General features: G+C 47.0%; 1 protein-coding gene across 3 annotated transcripts in view; it reads left to right on the top strand.

Moving 5' to 3' along the window:
• Positions 1-19,093, top strand: part of HIVEP3 (HIVEP zinc finger 3) — a 432,975-nt gene that overhangs the window by 398,132 nt on the left and 15,750 nt on the right. For all 3 annotated transcript variants that reach the window (XM_054011998.1, XM_054012000.1, XM_054011997.1), the window contains one exon: positions 8,779-8,877. In XM_054011998.1, the coding sequence (XP_053867973.1) occupies positions 8,779-8,877 (99 nt within the window). The remainder of the gene's footprint in view (positions 1-8,778; positions 8,878-19,093) is intronic.

The raw sequence follows: 19,093 nt of genomic DNA, 5'->3' as shown, positions 1-19,093 counted from the left end.
TTTCTCTTCCCACAACTATGCCATCCTGAAACATAGAAGCCTTCAGTATATGAAGTAGCCATTTTGAAAGGGGCTGTCGCCTAAAAGGTCTTTCCCCCTTCAAAAAAACCTCTTCAGCTTCAGCAAGAAACCAGTGAGAGGGAGGAAGTCAGCATGGAGGAAAACAAATGCTAGAGTTTAAAGGCAAAACTATCGTATCTCCCTTCAGTTACATGAATGCATAGATCATAAATTGGAGTGGTCAGAACTCTTGTGGATCTGCAGGCTTGTGAAATGTAGTTTGTGTTGATAACCTCAAAATTGCTTGAAAATTGATTCCTTGCTGGAAGGGGCGTTAGAGTGAGAAAGCTGGGTATGTAAAATGGACATCTTTTTACTCAGTATAACTGCTCCTTATGCATCTCTGAGTCACAGCTGCTTGCTTTACTGATGCAGACATGCAGGATTCAACAGGAGAGCCTGAACATGGACCAGCAACATGATCATTGGCTAAACTCCATTTGAGGAATCTTTGTGACTGGTGACAAGTCCAAGGCACAAAGTACCCAGCTTGACTCTCAGATCCCAGAGGGAGTTTCCAGGACTGGTGGTTACAAAGCTCATCTTTAATACTTCTAAACTGAGTGCATTTGGGTCCTGATTTCACAAATAACCTCTCTGTTCTTTGGTGTGGTTTTGTAACTGCAATTAATTGCAGAGTGCAAGCTACCTGGGTGCACCTGCAAAAATGCAGGCCGAGTAGAAGCCCTTTTAAAAGCCAGTTCTCTAGGTGTACTTTTGACCTTCAGTATAAAACACAAGAGGGATATCTATAGAGCTGTCTTCAGTTCAGCTATTGTAGGTCTCCTCAGCATAATCCAATGCTCTAAACATTCAAGTAGGCTGAAGGCATTTCAAGTTTACTTATTTTTATAAGGATCACTGGCTTGCTAAAAATCCTATTTAAAAAAAAAAGCATATCTGTGTTACAGAAATTAGTAGCAATCATTCAGAGTGGAACATTTCTTAATATGCTTTTCACTATTTATCCCATTTGTTTACCTTTTGCATTTCTTTCAGTGTGGACAATGCTGTACTCTTTGGGTAGCAAAAGCTGCAGGGAAATGTTTTTTTGGCAATCGTCGATCCAAACTGGATCATGGTATACACGTATGAGGTCTAATCAGGTGCCTGATAAACACACCAAGACCTTCAGCACATATGCCTAGGCAAGAATATGGAGTAGTGGAGGCTGCCCTAGATCTACCATCCCCCTTTAGAACATTGAGACGGAGTCCAAAGGCCAGACCGAGTCCAGACATTGAGTGCCTCAATGGTTGTAGCTTCTGCCAGAGAACAGCTTAGAGCTGCTGCTGACTGCCTAACGCCTCAGTGAGGGTGCGTTTCTGTCAGGGTGATGTCCCTTAGTCTTACTCCAACCAAGGAATACCCACAGGGCAGTGGGGGCTAGGGTTTTGAAAGGCACCCTATAGTCACCTTCCTCTGAAGGTTGGTTCTGGGTGTGATTGTAAACTACATCTGACTGGAGGGCCTAGTGGCAACGTGATGGAGCTGCTGGTGGCAGGGTAGCTCCTATAAAATACCACAATGTTGCAACCTTCAGAGAAATGTTTATTAGTTTAAGAAAATAATCTTGGAGGTTTTATTTTTTAATTCATGGAAACATTTTGTTTGAAAATATGGACTGTAAAGGTTTATTTCAGAAAGCCAAACTTCTGGATCAAGTTTAAATGTGTGCCTTTTAGTATGGTGCCTTTACCTACAGTCTTATGGGCAGTTAGTATCACTGTATTAACAATCCCCAAATAAAAGCATTGCCGGCTTTGTGGAGGTTAACAGGCTTCTTGCCAGGCAGCCGATGAGAAGAAATTGCTCTCAAAGGATTGTCTGTCTTGGGAGGGTGAGGTAAAGCCTTTTCCTCTGACTACTGGTTCCCTGATGGATTTGGAGGCTGGGGGAGCTACAACTGTTTTCTTCTTGTCACCTGTATCAAAACCCCATCTTTGTTAGGCTAGAAACTACCCCCTTGTTCACCTTTTGACCTTTTCTAGGCCATAGATTAGTGTTGGGTCTTTTATTTTTGCCCAGTGCAGATAGAATTCCATTCCATGCCCATTTTTTGCTCTTGTTCACTAATCACATTAGCCTCTCACATTCTGATTGGCTGAGCTTCCTAAACTGTCTGAATAAGCCACATTGAACAACTTACTGTGGTCCATGCCACTACATTTGCCTACTTTTATGGTGGTTACAAGGGACAAAGAAATTTCTATTAAAGTAAAATATGCTCGGGTAATGGACCTGTTGATGGAAGATATTAATTTGATAGTCTAGTCCAGTCACAGTTTTCAGACACCAGACTACTTCATGTCCTGAGACATATTATTCCTTTAATTCATTAGACTGCAATTCCTTAAATCAGAGTGTGACAGTTATTGAAGTTATTGAACATATTAATATATTAAATGCAAAAAAAAAAAATTAAATGCCATGTTATGCTTGTACAGTTTATTATTGCTTGCTAAAAGCTCAGGAAGAATTAACTGGTATTATAATGGATATATAGATTTAAAAGATGTCATAACACCTTTATGTGCTGAGGCATTTTCTAAACATTTGGAAAAAAGTTTAGAAAGTGACTGAGCCATTTCAGAATGTTCTCAGGCAACCCTTCAATACCAGTGGTGCTGAAACAATGTTTAGGGTGGGGGCACTGAAGGCGGAAACCATGTATTTGGGTCGTTATTACTACTTCAAGCCAGAGGTGCAGCAGCACCCTAGTTGCAGCACCTCCCCCTCTTCCCCCTTCCCCCCCCCCCCCCCCCGCAGTAATGCACCAAGTTCCGTTGGTGTGAAGATAAAGAGTAATCTTCAGGAAATGTCTCTATATTCTCTAGTGCAATTGGATGTGTCAATGGCATTGGAAATCAGAAAACATCCCGACAGTCCATGAATGAATTTCAGTAGCATGTCATCAGTGAGAGACTGTTTTGTAGACTGAGAAATGGGGAGAAAACACTGGTATTAAGGAGAATAGCAGAACAAGAAATAATGTCTGGAAGTTAAAGCCAGATACATTCAAATAGAGACAAGGCACATGTTTTTAACCATAAGGGTATTTAACCATTGGAACAAGCTACCCAGGCAAGGGATGGATTCTCCATCTCTTGAAGTCTTCAGATCAAGACTGAGTGGAACATATGCTTTAGTCAAAAACAAGTTATTGGGCTCAGTACAGGAGTAACTGGATGAAATTCTATAGCCTGTGTTATATACAAGGCCAGTCTAGATAATCCAATGGTCCCTTCTGGCCTGAAAATCTATGAATATGTACAATTTGTTAGTCTCTAAAATGCCACAAGTACTCCTTGCTCTTTTTTTTAATAATAACAATGTTTTTTTTTAATGAAATTCTTGTCTAGATACAGTGGTATAAAATAGACTGTTCCTTTTCTTGTATTCCCAGTGAGTGAAATTCATCTCTGTGCAGAGACTAGATCAAGGCCAGTTCATCACATAAGTGCCACTACAATCCTTTTCTGAGGGCTTACATGGGGTTTAGGTGGTATACTTATTGCTTATTGATGATCCTCTGCATAGAGGTGGATCTCATTCTTTGTCTGTAAAAAGCGAGTCCTGCTGGCTGTAGCAGAGTTGTTGTGATATTCCTTGTACACTCTCTTCAGTAATGTTAAAATAACGTAAAGTCCAGGGGAAGTGGTTATGATCCCTGTCGCAGTTGCACCTTGGCTTTGCACACTCAACATTTTTCATGGTGCACGTTTAACAAAAGAAGGAGAAAATGTGACATAGGGGCAGTGTGCCCAAGTGAAAGTTGCTCTAGGACTCTTAGGCTTGGTCCACACTAACCCCCCACTTCGAACTAAGATACGCAACTTCAGCTATAAGAAGAACAGGAGTACTTGTGGCACCTTAGAGACTAACAAATTTATTAGTGCTCTAATAAATTTGTTAGTCTCTAAGGTGCCACAAGTACTCCTGTTCTTCTTTTTGCGGATACAGACTAACACGGCTGTTACTCTGAAACTTCAGCTATGTGAATAACGTAGCTGAAGTCGACATACCTTAGTTCAAACTTACCGTGGTCCAGACCCGGCAGGCAGGCTCCCCCGTCGACTCCGCGTACTCCTCGCGGCGAGCAGGATTACCGGAGTCGACGGGGAGCACTTCTGAGTTCGATTTATCGCGTCCAGATTAGACGCGATAAATCGAACCCAGAAGTTCGATTGCCTGCCGCCGAACCAGCGCGTAAGTATAGACAAGCCCTTAGCTTTTCCATTACCTACTTTTTGTTTTAATTCTGCAACCTGACTGGGGCATTAATGAAGTTTACTGAATTTAATTTCCCTGATGGATTTTAAAGAAGAAATGGCTTCCAACCCCTCTAAACTGCTTTAAGGATTTAAGGAGGCACAAGTGTTCTGTCTTAAGGCAGCACAAGCACTTAAGCTGCTTTAGGTCCTAAATAAGACCCTATAACAGCACAAGAGCTAAGAATATACCATGACAATTAGGCATTTCTGAAAGCACATGTGCAGAATATCTCGGTGTTGGGATTGCACTGTCAGACTCAGATTTAGCAAGATTTTGCTGCTTCAACATTTTCAGTGGTTCATTATTTTATTTGGAGCTGGCCAATTTATTTCCAACCTAAGAATACTCTTGAGAAAACTCCTCACTGCGGACGAGTTACCTGCCTAACTTTCAGTGTAATCGTTATACTAGCCAATATAAATATCTGTCTCTATCACTCTCTAGCTCATGCCCACACCTTCATATTTATTTTGTTGTTCTTTCCAAGGAAGCCGTGGTAAGTTGATTCCGTTAGTAGCCAGTGCTTGGCTGGGCACCAAGTAGCTATGAAGCCCTCCTCCTGCGGTTCTTTCTCAGCTTTACTTACTCATTACTCAGGCAATCACCTGTTGATTTCAGTGGGAATTTGCCTGAACAAGGACCTCAGAATTTGATTCTTTTAGCATTAGTTAAGGGGGTCTAAAAACACCAACAAATTTCCAGCAGAACTTTGAAAAACAAAGTCATATTGTTCTGCCAATTGCTCTAAAAATAATGGTCCAGTTTCTCATTGGTGTAAATCGGCATAGCTCTGTTGACATGCATGGAGCCATGCTAAGTTACACCAGCTGGGCCAGTGGGGGCATCCACCTTTTGTCAGATGACAGGAGAAATCTTTCTCTTCTGTTCCCCATCCTCTCTCCAGGTTACTAGTTCAGACTTCTAGCGATAAGAAGGTATTTTTCAAGGAATGAAGTACCACCATTATGATAGGGCAGCATTGTACCTACTAACGTCTGATAAGCCAAACAGGAAGAACTGCCCTCCCAAACCTGCTACTGAATAGGGACGGGATTCCGCATCCTATCCGGCCTCAACATATTCAGAAGCAAGTCAATTAGATGAGGCCCTTTTGACTTTCCCTCCATGGGCTACGTGTTCAGAAATTGATGCTGGAATTGCACCTGCCGAAGCTGCGCCCACACCTCAATTGCAAGTGGAGGCCACATAACTGTGCACACACATTGCCCATTTCATGCACAAATGTGGGATTTGCACACACTTCTTTGCAGGCGCAGCTTAAGCACCAGTATGTGAAAATATGATCCTGTCTGACAAAAGAAGGATGAAGAGCCTGAAAAGAAAGGGAGGAAGAAAAGAAGAAGGAAACACAGCATGTAAAACGCTCCTTTGGTTTATTTCTATTTGATGTGAACTTGATTTTTTTTTTTTGTCAGTATAAAAAGAGTCTTAGCACTGGCCAGATAGTGTCCTGGTGCTTAGTACATCTCCCGGTCTAAGGTCAGCTCACACTATAAAGCTTTGGCGGCATAGCTGTGTCAGTCAGGGTGTATGAGAAAAATACACCTCCTAGCTGACATACCTACGCCAGCAAAATCTCTAGTGTAGACACAGCTATGCTCACAGAAGAGCGCTTCTGTCAGCACATCTAATGTTCCCGGAGGTGTTACTATGCTGGCAGAAGATCTCCCTCTGTCAGAATAGGTTGCATCTGCTGTCATAGCTCTGCCAGCAAAGCATTTGTAATGTAGACAAGGCCTTAGTCGCACCGCTGGCTTGTCATCGTAGTGTGCGTGGCTGAGTGGGGATATGGCTTTCGCATTGCTCCAAGGCAATTCCCTCCAGCTGATCAAGGAAGAGGGCTTCTGCCGTCCTCTTCAGCTAGAAGTATGTTGCCTGGGGTGGAACTGGGTTAAAAACAGGTAAAATAAGGTGGTGGGGCCAATGCTGCGGGCTGTGGAAGAGACACATTAGGTTCTGTGTGATATCGTATTTGCTTTTATCCCCTAAAAACAGCAAAGAGAAACGTCTCTGACTGAAATATGAATAGCTATGTATCTATGCCAACACTTTCAAGGGTGATTTTCAAATGTGATGAGCACCTGCACTCACAGTGAAGTTATTGAGGATCTGGCGATATGACCAGCTATGAGACCAACACAGGGGTAGGCAGAGTGCAGCCTACAGACCAGATTTCAATCTGGGAAGTGGTTTCTCTCCGTGGACCCTGTCTCCTTTGGCTGCACCGCCGTATTAAAGCTAGAAAGGCTGCACTCTGCTCTATCTAATGCGAATGAAGTGCAGCTTTCAGGCTCCAGGCTAACAGTCATTGCGACTCTTGGTTGGGCAAAGGTCGGTGTCCCTGTAGTACAGTGTACGCACCACAGGGAATCATTTTGTGAGCCAGTGTGGGGAGCATGGTAGGAGGGAAATGCTCGGCAGACTTCGTTAGTCTAGCTCTTCCTCCCAGCCCACAGTTAGCGTTGCAGTAGAATTCCCGGGGTACTTGCACGCTGCAGCATAACTCACAAACCTCTGAACACACAGTTCATTTAAGCTGATTCATTTCCTGTGTAAAGTCTCACCAGAAGGAATCAGATTAGGGTTATTGCGATGGTAATTGAGCATAGATGGGTCATTTGTGTCAGCTGGAGTGAGGTGCAATCATTTACTGAAGGTAGCAGCAGGGTTTCATTTACTGAGGAGTGTTGTCACTGTTGACATGTTGTTATAATTAGTTAGAACGGGCCAAATTACACAATCCCTTCTTATCCTGAACTCCAAGGCCTTGGCATTGCAGGCTCTGGCCAACAGGAAAGCCCGTGCCATGTCATCTGGTTATGATGAAGTTGGAGAGCTCAGCTAGATACGATTGAGTCATGCTGGGAACTCACCGACCCTTGAAGGACTTGCAGCCAGGGCATACATTTCTTCTCCTTACCAATCGGCTCAGTCCATGGAGGAGAGAGGTGAAGGGAGAAGGGTAAAGAAGAGAAAAGAGGGGCAATTTTCTTCTTTACTCCTCCCATCATTTCTCTTGCTCTTCTCCTCTTTCCCAGATGCATGTTCCACACACCCCTAGGCTCCCTTCTCCTGGGTTTCCCTTTTGTATAAGTAGGAATAAAAACTGTTCCATTAGCCTGCTGGGAGAGACAGTTGTGGTTTTTGCAGAATTATAGAAAATAGTGACAGGCCATCTACTCCATTCCTTTGCCGTTCTTTTGTAGCTGTGCCTACATCATATCTTGTAGCACTTTCTTCAGGCTTGTTATAAATGTTGCAGTGTGACCATGCCCCTGCAGAGGATACCCCACAGCCTAACAGATCTCACTGTTCACTTCTCCTGATACTCAGCCTCAATATACTTTTTCTTAATCATATTTCTCACCACTAAGTACCAGTCCAAAAATGGCTTAGCGCTTTAGTCTGTGAAGTGTCATGTTTTGGGGTAAGTGTCCTCCTTGCTTGGCCGCTCAGCACATGCCAGAACATCCCAGCAGCCCCCCAGCTGAGACACCTGGGGGTCATTTAACAAGTGTTCACCTTTCTTTACTGCTCAGATTCTTCTCAGGCAGTTTCAGCACACGAGCAGCTCTCTGATTTACAGTTCTCATACTCATTGGGAGTTAATCGGTTACCTTGGCTAATTACTCGAGCTGATGGAAAATCTTCTGACAAAGCAGTTTTCCATTGGATGGAAGCGAAACGTTCCACGCAAACAGGTTGATTTGTCGAAATTTTCAACGGGAAGCAGCAGCTAGGCATTTCCTGCCAGCTCCCTGGGATCCCTTGCTTCCAGCAACCCCTCTTGACATTTTTTTTCCTGAATGGAAATTCTGTTTCCCAGGCAGCTCTGCTATTATTTCCAGTTGTATCCAAATGTTAAATCACAGGCAGACAAAGCCCAACATAGTTCAGCTGGATTTTTTTACTCTTGGTTTTTTCCTTCAGCTTCCTCCCTGGACCCTTGTTTTCTTGTCTCCACCCCTCCTTGGTCACTGTTAACGGTGTGTCTCCTGTCTGGAGACAAAGTGCTGCCTCCTATGTTCTGGGACCAGCTCGGATGGCTTGCTGGGCTGAGCTGTTATGCCAAGGGGTCACCTGTCTTTTCCTGTAACATTGCAGCAGTGCGCGTGCTGGGGAGTATCCGTGCAAAGTATGTGCCCTCCTGGTGTTCTAGGTTGCAAGATGGCCCAGTTACTCTGAAGTCTCAGGTTTGGCACCTCCTCTCTCTCATCCCAGCCAGCAGTGAAGCAATTAAACAGAAAATCTATCCCTATGCTGCAGGCTGGCTGACTGCCTGGGATAAAGGTTTCTGCAGAGAGAGCACCTTAAACTGAACCCGCAGCTAGGTCTAAGTGAAGTTGTCAACTTGTTACTCATCCCCTTGCCAGGGGAAAGAAACAGACTATTGATCAAGGTGTGTGTTCTGTTTCCTTTCAGGGAATCTGACTAAACATATGAAGTCAAAGGCCCACAGCAAAAAATGTCAGGAGATGGGCGTGTTGGTGTCTTCACTGGTGGAGCTGGAAGCTGAAGAAGGTACAGATTCTCTAAACTGTGGGGCTCTCCCACTGCTGCTTGGAAAGTGCATGGTATTTAGATAGTAGAATGTCCATTCACATGAATGGAGCGTCCAGGTGTTCCAGGTACCCTGGGCACTGCTGGAAGGGAGCTTTGGCTGACCAGACCTGATTTGGCTGCAGTTTGCATAGATTGTCCCACCTCTGCCTGTGGGGGTGGGGTTTGTGCCTTCCTTGGAACTATGTGGTGCTGGCCACAGTCAGAGACAGGGCACAGGCATAGATGAACCACTGATTCAGTGTGGTGCTTCCTATGCTCATTGGAAGTGAGTACTGAGTGAGTGCCGCAGGGCGGTGTCTGTGCACACTGTGGGGCTATACAAGTGAGATAGTGCAAGGGGGCACTTGGCTGCTGCAAAGTCAATCTCTTGGATGAGACATAAATAAATGTCCTGCTCTCTGGCCATGTAAGATCCTCCAATGCTTTTCAGAAGAGCAGAGGTGTTAAGGAGCAGTAGCCTGGCTGACTTGTGATGAGTTCTCCCCGATGCCACCTGGAACTGGGTACCACTGAGCCCCTTGGCCCACCAGCCTGGCTCCCTCTCACACTATACTGCTGTAACAAGCTGTAAAGCCCTCCATGCTTGCACTTTCACCAGCATTCACATAGGTAGGGACACACCCAGCTGCACATATGTGCAGGCTCTCTAACCACCAGCCTCCCAGCCTAGGACCCCAGAGCAGCACTGTACTGCCCTGGTCAAATCTGGCCAGCATATGGGTTTAATACCTGGTCCGCCGCTCCCTTAATGTGAAGAGGACCGTGCACGCTTGTGGTAACCAAGCTGAGATTTTCCCCAGACCCCTTAGTCAAACGTATACTGGTTTGGATTAAAACATAAAATAAGTTTCTTAACTTCCAAAGGATAGATTTTAAGTGATTATAAAGGATTACAAATCCCTTTAGCCTGGGACCTGCGCTTTCCCCAGTTCAGTCTTTGTTCCTCAGGTGTTTCCAGGTGTGTTGCTGGAGGGAGAGTGAGGTACCATCATGATGTCATTTCCCCCTTTTATATATTCTTCCCACTTGCTGGAAAGCTCTTTTGCTGTGACCTGGGCCAAACAGTTCCCATTGTGTAGTGCTGTCTGTGAGAGGTTTCTATTGTACACAGTTCCTGAGGTAATCCCTGTGCTTGTGTGCATTTCCTCAGTACACCATTAACATTGTTTGGTCTTTTTACTGTCGTACCTGAAAGGCTACTTGTGGGTGTTTTCAATCTCACAACATGTTTCAGTAACACATACGTAGCCAAACTTCAGAACTTCACATACAACGATAGCACATACACTCCAATGAGATATTAATGTCTAGCAGATCAGGACTTTTAGAATGTTACCTCACAAGGCGCACTTTGTACAAAACATATCCTAATTATATGACAATAGCGAATAAGGGGGTGCCAGGGTATCACAAATTCCCCGCACAGCTTCAGCTGGCTAGAGCATTCTGCATTGCTAAACAGACGCTGCTCTGCTCATGGGCTGTGGAGTGCAAGGCCAGAAGGTTTGCCCAGATCAAAGTGTGACCTCCTGTAGTTGCATCGTGCTGCTGGGTGAAGTGACCCCTGTGAATATAGCATGTGAAGCCTGATGTGAGAGCCTTTGTGAGATGCACTCTTTAAATATCCGATCATATGATCCAGATTATCCCTTCCTCGTGGAAGGGGCTCCAGGGGAAGGAAATCTCCATGAGGAACCCCTTGGCCACATCATCCCGTCAGGGGCATTGATTTTGCTCCAGTGGAAAAGCATGTGTGGCCTACCTCCAAATCTGAAGTCCCCCCGGGATTCATGCTGGCTGTGACCCCTGGTGGCCCCCGTGTAGCATGGTTCCCACAGCCTCCTTGTGACTACCCCCATGAGCCTCCAAGGCAAAAATACAGCCTAGGGCTTTGTTTCCAGGTGGATCCCCAGGGTGCTGGAGAGAGCATGATGAGCATCTCCTGATCCCACCCACAGCCGACCCTGTTCTCCTGTGTGGCAAGGTCACGGTGGGAGGGGATGAGTGCCCTTATTGCAGGGGAGGTGGAGATTTGCACGCAGAGAGAAGGTCCTTTCCATGTGTGTATCCAGGGGGCACAATCTGAGCCAGTAATGACAGTATCTAGGGCATCTCTCAGCAGTGAAGCAGACTTCAAACTTCATGGTGTGGTCAGATATTAGCCGGGTTACTCTGTATATTTAAAAAATCTATTTACCCTCAATCCTGTGCTTAGTTCTTTCCCCTATGCGCACACACAAACCCTGTGTAAAGGGCCTGTGAATTCAAGAGCCTCTCGTGTTCCTCTGAACCACCTAAGCTTCTTTAGTACAGCAGTGTCTCCCTTGCTCCATGGGGTCTGTCGCTGAGTTTCACTGACATCGGCCCAATAAGCAGGTTTCTTCCCTGTGTGTCTGAGGAGCATCAGAGCAGCGGGCTGCAGCCCTGAAAACTACGGTCTTCTGTTTGAAGCATGAGTAGGGCTGCCGATTTGTCATGGTGGTGAAAATGTCACGGATACTGTGAGGTTTGCCCAGGACTTCTCTTTGTGTCCCTGATTTTAATAAACTCACCTCGCAGCAGCAGCTCCTGTTCCTGTGACTGGGCCCAGCTCCCCGCTCAGGGTGTTGTGACCTGGCACGTGGGGTCACAGTGCCGCTCATTCATGCCGCTCTGTCATGACGGGGGGTGTATGTGCCAAACCCGAGTGTCCTGGCGAGGGACTGGAGCCACAGCTGCAGGTGAATGTGGGCTCATTCTCCATCACCCCTTCTGGGGGCAGAACCCAACCCCTCCCGAGGACCTGCCTAGGGTAGGACCCATCCATCCAGGCCCCCCAGAGGTAAGATCCACCTCCCCAGGGCTTCCCATCCCCTGGGGTAGGACCCAATTCCCCTAGCCCCTCGGGCCTCCAACCCCTCAGGGGCAGGTATATCCCCCTGCCCACTGTAAATGACGCTCCCATGGCTTTACACATCGTTTCCCCCTAAACCCTTTTACTACATTTACTGTGACAGCTCTGAAATGTCGAGGGCAAGGTGAGAGATCTCCAAGAGGGGAGCAGAAAGAACTAGGGAAAGTCTAACGTACACTTAGCTGTGTGAGCTACAGAAGGATATTTTACCCAAGTGATTGGAGGCTGAGCTCCGACAGCTGCTGAAGGTTAGATTACGAGCTCTTTGGGAGCCATTAGATGTTTTTATGATTGTTTTTCTGTTTCCTTTAGTGAGGCTCTCGGTAGCCTGGGCTGGAGGCTCAGTGCAGGGATGAGTGTGAAGAAGCCTTCAGGGATGGCAGATGTCTCGGAGTGCCGGTGGGATTTTGGGATTGTTGTCAGTGGGTCATTTGTATAGACAGTAAATATAGTTTAAATACAGAGGGGGAGAAATCATACGCATCTCCCTTCCACTGTGGGGTTTGCCCCGATGGAGCACAGAGCTTCAGGACAGTCTGCTAGGTCAGCATGTCGTTCTCCGTTCACAAAGCTTTGCAGAGCTGATGGGACACCGCTGACCTCTTCCTGCTGCCCACCCACTAACCTCCATCACCAGAGCAGCTCTTGCAACTGCGTTTAGCATTTCTCCTTCCCCTTCTAATGCCCCCTCCCAGCCTGAGCCAGTCTGATTCCCCCGGCCTTGCCACAGCCCACAAGGGTTTGTGGACTGTGGCTTAACTTGAGCCTTATAAAACACATGGTGCTACTGTTATTTTTACTAAGCCCTGGTCAACTGAACAAGCTCTGGAGACGTTGCTGTGAGCCAGTGGAATGTTAACTCAGCAGGAACAACAAAGAGTGCTTATTCTCACTGAGCTCCCCAGAAGTCAGGTCCCTCAGAAACTTTATTGGGAAGAGGGTGGGTTCCCGGGGCACAGAGAGCGTCACATGCGATGCTTCCCATTTCATAGGTAATTTCATAGGTAATGAACAGGCACTGAGCATATTTCTCCACAAGCCCGTGTTGGAAACAGGAGTTGTTCCCTGAAGATAGAGCCTTGCAGGCTACCCCCCGTGCAGGCTAAAGCTCTCCTTTAGGTAACCTAGGGAGGTAACCCTTGCAGAGTTTGTCCTTAGGCCATGTCTACACAGGGACACTCAGGAAAGTTCATCAACTCATTAGTTAGTGAATCAACTCAAAGCGTGTAAGTTAAAGACCATTAAAACCCCATTCAGGAGTAAAGTGGCCCTAGCTGGCTGTAACTTAATCCTCCTCCTCCTGCCACACATCCCTCCCTCCATGTATTTCTAGAATGCCAGTCACCAGACTATCCAGGTGCCCTTCCCCAGGTACCCTGGAAGCAGGGGCGGCTCTATGTATTTTGCCACCCCAAGCACGGCAGTCAGGAGGCTTTCGGCGGCATGCCTGTGGGAGGTCCGCTGGTAACGCGGATTTGGCGGCATGCCTGCAGGAGGTCCGCCGGTCCTACGGCTTCGGCGTCCCCGCCGCCGAATTGCTGCCGAAGCCACAGGACCAGCAGACCTCCCGCAGGCAAGCCGCCGAAGGCTCCCTGACTGCTGCCCTCACGGCAACCTGCAGGCCGCCCCCCGCACCCTCTTTACAGCCCCTTTACAGCTTGCTGAGTCACTTCCCTAAACCAGCAGAGTTCAGTTTGCAGCAGGCTCATGGTGGCCAATACCTTACTTTACTGTCCAGCCTGGAAATTTACTCAAAGTCAGAAGCTGTCATTGGAAGATCTAGAAATTGAGCCCTCTGGGGAGCCCAGTCTTCACAAAGGCACCACATGAATGTTAATTAGGGTTGCCAACTTGGTAATATTTAAAAACCAGACACTCCAGCAGGCGTGCCAGAACCCGCCTGTTCCCCGCCCCGAGGCCCTGCCCCGCCTCCTCTTTTCCCCTCTCTCCCACAATTCGCTGTTTTTTTCCTCCCACCCTGCCTCCTGCCCAGGTCAGGAGGGACTCACCTGCTTTGCCAGGGCTGTGAGCTGCAGCCGCCCGATGCAGGTAGGGGGCAGCCCCGGCTGAGTAGGGGCTGGCGCAAGTGATGACCCGTCACCTCCCCACCTGCAGTAACTGGACTTCGGGTGTCTGGGCACCAGGCCACCCTCACCCTTGCGGGGATGTGGGCTGAAGTCTTCTGTGTTTGGTGAAGATACTGTTTTAATAAGGCCCTGGGTTGAATTTACACCAGTGTGAATTCCACTGGTTCCCATGATGTTTTAGAGCAGAAGTAGGCCCATCCTGAGGAATCTGCTAACAATGGTGATAATACATACTGTACAACGGTTTAAATTCATGTCTGCTCATTTTTAAACTAGCACTCAGGATACCACGTTCACATCTCTGTATGTTCATGGGGAACTGATTGACTTCGTTAAATTGTCACTGTACAGATATTTTCATGGGGCAAAGGTTTAGTGCAAAAGAGTGTAGCTCTGTAGGACGTGGCTCAAATCTCTGCACAGACCTTCATGAATCACAGCACCCTTGAGGGTAGGTGTGTCCATGACCTTCACGAGGCCACACAGAAAGAAGGCATCACAATTAGGATTAGGAGTTCCTAGCTCCACATCCCATGCGCAAGGCACTCAACCACTCTACACCTTGTGTGCCAGACTCTGATCCCAGTTACACAGGTGTAAATCCATTGTAAATCCACTAGTTTCAGTGGGTTGACACAGGGGTACCAAGGATCAGATTCGGTCTCTCTATATACACAGGGGACTCAATTCCCCAGGGATCACTGGTTTCACCTATGATAGGAGACCCATGTGCAGGCAGACAAGTGGCAAGCAGTGGGGGGAGGGAGCATTTTAAGAGGTTTTTTGAGAGAATCGTTTTAATAAATGTGATGAGGTTTGTTAATGTGGTTTAAAGTGAAACACAGCCCCGTTACTCCTAAGGAGGGAAGCTGCTGGTTTCCCCCCGTACCAAGGTGGTCTATAGGCAGAGGAAGCACAATGGCTTTTTATCCCCTTGCTGCTGGTGCAGGTTACATTGCCGAAACGGATGCTTTTCTTTCCTTTACATCTGACTGTGCTTTAGGGGTTTGTCCTGCTCTTAAAAGCAGCCTTTCGTTCATGCCGCGGCATTCTTTGTTTGGCGGGGGCAGTGCCAGAGTTCAGAGTGGGGGGAGCAGGTCCAGGAAAAAAAACCCCAGTCTAGGATTTGCCAGTGATAGTCCCAGGGGAAAAGTGTTAGTGCGTTGTTAGCCTGCGGAAGTCTGCTCCAGTGTCAGATTGCTGGAGGTTTCCTTCAGTCTGTTAACTCACTTAGAATAATTGATTAACTGATGGCTTCTTAAAATCTCCCCCTGCTGTTATACTACCTGTAGGTGATTCTTACTCAGATCAAAGCTTGATCGCAGAGGAGACAGTTACTACTGAAATTTTGGTTGCATGACACTCTGAAAGCACAAGGATTATTGTAAACCTTTTCATTATAGTAAATTCGAACTAATGAATCATATTAATTGTGTGCTTTTAAAAACCTGCAAATCAGAAATCCTATTTGTGCAGCAGATAATTGTAGGCTGCAAAGGCCAGAACTGCGAGAGCTCAATTCAGGCATTCAAGGGACTGCTTTCAGTAATTATTTCATTCAGTCATTCATTGCTCCGATCATAGAGGGTTAATAGTAATGTATTGTGAGCAGCACAGTGTGTGAGCTGTTCTAAAGCCATTCAAGGCTGCAAGCTGAAAGGACTATTCTGCTTAGGAAAAGGAACGCACTAAGCAGACGAGAAGGCTGCATTTGTCTCCGCCTTTCGTCTCATTTTTAAAAAATACCATTAAACCAAAAACCCTGCTGAAAATCGGCCTTTCCCCCAGAGGTCACCTGGGAGAATGCTTAGCAGACGTTTGGAGTGAGTGTCAGCTGGGAGGCCTCGTCTCCCCTCATTAAATCATGTGTCCGTGCCTGTTTGTGAATGAGCACACAGTTCCTGGACACCTGCTAAGCTCGGTGAGGGAAAGGACCTGCCTAGACTCAGGAAAGCACAGGGGTCGGAATCCATTAGTTTTCCGAATGGAATCCTCCTCCATTTGTTGATGTTGGCTGCATTGCTGCTGGCTGGAATGTGGAGCTGTCGGGACGTTATTGCATTATGCAGACAATCCGTGTAATTTTAGAATTACAACAAATATACAGTCTCCGCTTCCTCCCATTTGTGTTTGTGTAAAGGGGACAGGGAAAGAATGTGTAAAGGTGAAAATGGGAAGGCTTGGTGTCAGAGCAACTCAGGGAGTTTTTTCTTTGGTAAAAGCAAACAATTCCTGGGCTTTTGCCCAAGTTTAACGCATTCTGCGTCATGACTAAAGAGACCTGAGGCTCAGAAATGCAGAATCTAGCATCCTTGCAAAGGGCTCGAAAATCATGGACGATCCTGTAAGTGCTGGGGGATGGACAGATGGATGGAAGAGGAGGAAGGATGCAGAGAAGTCTTAACACTTGCCTCCACATGAAATTTAAAGATCATAGCTCTATCCCACATCCCAGATTTTCTCACGATCACATAGCTTCCATTGCTGGTAGGGCAGTGAGTCGGAAAGAGCATTTTTCTGTGTAGTCAGAGACTGTCTTTCTCTTCTTTTAGAGGGAGATCAGTACAGAACCATTCAAGGGCTGGCCCATCCAATTGCCCATCCATTTCCACTTGCAATGAGCTATTCTAGGAAGACTCTCTGCACTCTCTTTGCCATCCTTTCCTAAAACTGGCTGTGTTTATTTCTGTTCTGTGGGTTTATTTCTATTTAAGGGACAGGAGAAATAGAGGAGTTTTCCCGTTACATAAAAGGAGACTCTGGGTCCGATCCTCTGCTCTTTCACATGAATTTTACCCTGGTGTAATTCGACGAGCAATACAGAGTGGAGAATCAAGCCCATATGCTCTAGGCATCCACTGATATGTGTCACTGCCCAGACACATTGTCATAAAATGCCCTTCCAGCTTTTCCCTCTGCCATTCTCTGGCCCGCTGAGTTCGGAGGATCAGATTTCTCTTGTGAAATGCTCTGGCCTTTGGCTGAGTTTGAAGCTTTCTTTGTGCACAGTGGGAACATGTCAGGAGGGCACAGCAAAATCCACTTGGGCTCCCCCAAATGTCACTCATTCAGATAGTTCCTGTGTGGCAAATGTGGACTCCACCACATGGAAATGGATTAGCTTTACCCTAGCTTTGTACTGCTGACCGTGCTGTGCTCACCGGATACTGTCAGTGTCTGTCTATTATTCTCTCATGCCAGGAAACCAAACAGCCCAGCGCGAAGATTCCTAGGGACTGGAAGCTAACAGCGGGGTGCACTTTGGCCACCACTGTCTGCCAGTTCTAAGCTTGCGCGTAACATAAAGTCATTAGAGTAGAGGAAGTAACTAACTCCTAGATCTGGCTGTGAAATGTTTTCCCTTTCAGGGCAAGAAATACACATGGTTCTGACTGGAGCTGGTTGAACTATTCATTTCGAATAATACTTGTAATGAATTTAGCTCCTTTCAGGATTAGCAAAGAATCCACAGTCAGATCCTGATTTCAGCTAACATGTTCATTACCCCTTGTGTCTCACCGGGTAATGGCCAGCCTCATGGTTGTGAGCTGTTCACTTTGACTATTCACTACACATATTGTGTGACTGGTCACCTAAGTCACATGGTAATGTTTCTGCTTTCTGACTGGACAGCTGAAACTTTTTAAATAACAGAAGAACCAATGATGCACTTTTCAGTACAGTTTTTTAGGATGAATAATCATCTGTGCTAAAATGCGTGCCCTTTTTCACAGCACCTGAGAGTTGCTGAATACTTACGAACCACAGATCAGAGCCCACAACTCACAGTAACCTGAACTGGGGTCTTTTATCCATGGATCAGAGCGGCTTCTTATTGTTTGGCCAGCTCTAGCTGTGGCAACCCACCTGGTGTGGTCAGGAGTGGTCTGGCCTGGCCTTTCGCTCTGCTTAGCTCTCCAGCTGCTCTGACTGGTTGGTGGATGGCAGCATTAGATGAAATGCTGTTTCAGTTAACATCGATTTGATCAGGTGAGAAACAGGGTGTCCTCATCTGAACCTAGTGGAAAAGGAGTCCAGGAATCCTGCAGTTAGTCAGTTCACACAGGTGTCTGTGAAATTGCTGGGAACTAACCACAGAGAGACCTACTGAAGATAGTCAGCAAACATGGACTAGCAAAGAGACACTGATTTTCTTCATGTCGTCTGGCACACAAAGAGCCTGAGAAACTGAGAATGTTAATATTCAGATAGCCTAGAGCTTGTCCTAGGAAAGTCCTGCTTGGGTTGTATTTGGGTTGAGCAATAGTGACATCCAGTGGCGGTTCCTAGGGATCTCTTCGAAAACAGCTCCTGTCTCCTGCCAACACGTTTTACTGCCATGGCCCAGAGATGAAAACATTCTTAGCAGAGGGCAGCAGGGATTTAGAAGCATAGTGACACTAAGTCCCAGATTTAGGTACCAGTGGTATTCACAAGACCCCCTTAGCTGCCACCAAGCCCCGGAGGTGCCTAAACTTCCTTGGAGCCTATGTTTTTGCAGCGAAAGTTCCCTAGGTGCCTGTGTCTCTGCCGCTGGACATGTGCATTGCTGCTTCACTTTGGGCACCCAGACACTAAGCTTCTGTGCGGTGCGTGGACCAGAGGAAGATAGGTGCTCCTGCGCCTAACTTGCCTGCACGGCCCACTATGGTAGACATGCACAGAGCATGCCTAACTTCACACAAAATGGGGGGGACAGGGTTTGGGGGGGGAGGAGAGGCCCTGTGGTTAGGGTACTCAGCTGGGATGTGGGAGACCCCTGGTTCAAGTCTCCCCTCTGCCCGATGAGGAAAAGGAATTTGAAGAGGGTTCTGCCATCTCTCTCATAGCCACTGGACTGTGGGATATCCTGGTGTGGATCAGAGAAAGCAAAAGCAGGCATGAGAATGACTCTGCAGCCTGCTGGGTAGAGCTCTCACCTGGAGCCAGTGCTCAGATAACTCTCTGTGTATTCAAAGTGAAACCGCTTCAACAGGGTCGGCTCCAGTCACCAGCTTAGCAAGCAGGTGCTTGGGGCGGCCAATTCAAAGGGGTGGCACTCCGTCCGGTATCGGGGCGGCACGTCCAGGTCTTCAGCGGAAATTCGGCGGCGGGTCCCTCAGTCCCTCTTTGCGCTGCCACTGAACTGCCGCCGAAGAGGAAGAGAGAGAGGATCCGCTGCCGAACTGCCGCAGAAGAAGTGGCGCGGTTGAGC

The sequence above is a fragment of the Malaclemys terrapin genome, chromosome 22 (assembly GCF_027887155.1).
Source record: "Malaclemys terrapin pileata isolate rMalTer1 chromosome 22, rMalTer1.hap1, whole genome shotgun sequence".
In the NCBI taxonomy this organism is placed as follows: Eukaryota; Metazoa; Chordata; order Testudines; family Emydidae; genus Malaclemys; species Malaclemys terrapin.
The sequence above is the reverse complement of the archived record's forward strand: the minus strand, read 5'-3'. Positions and strand labels throughout refer to the sequence as shown.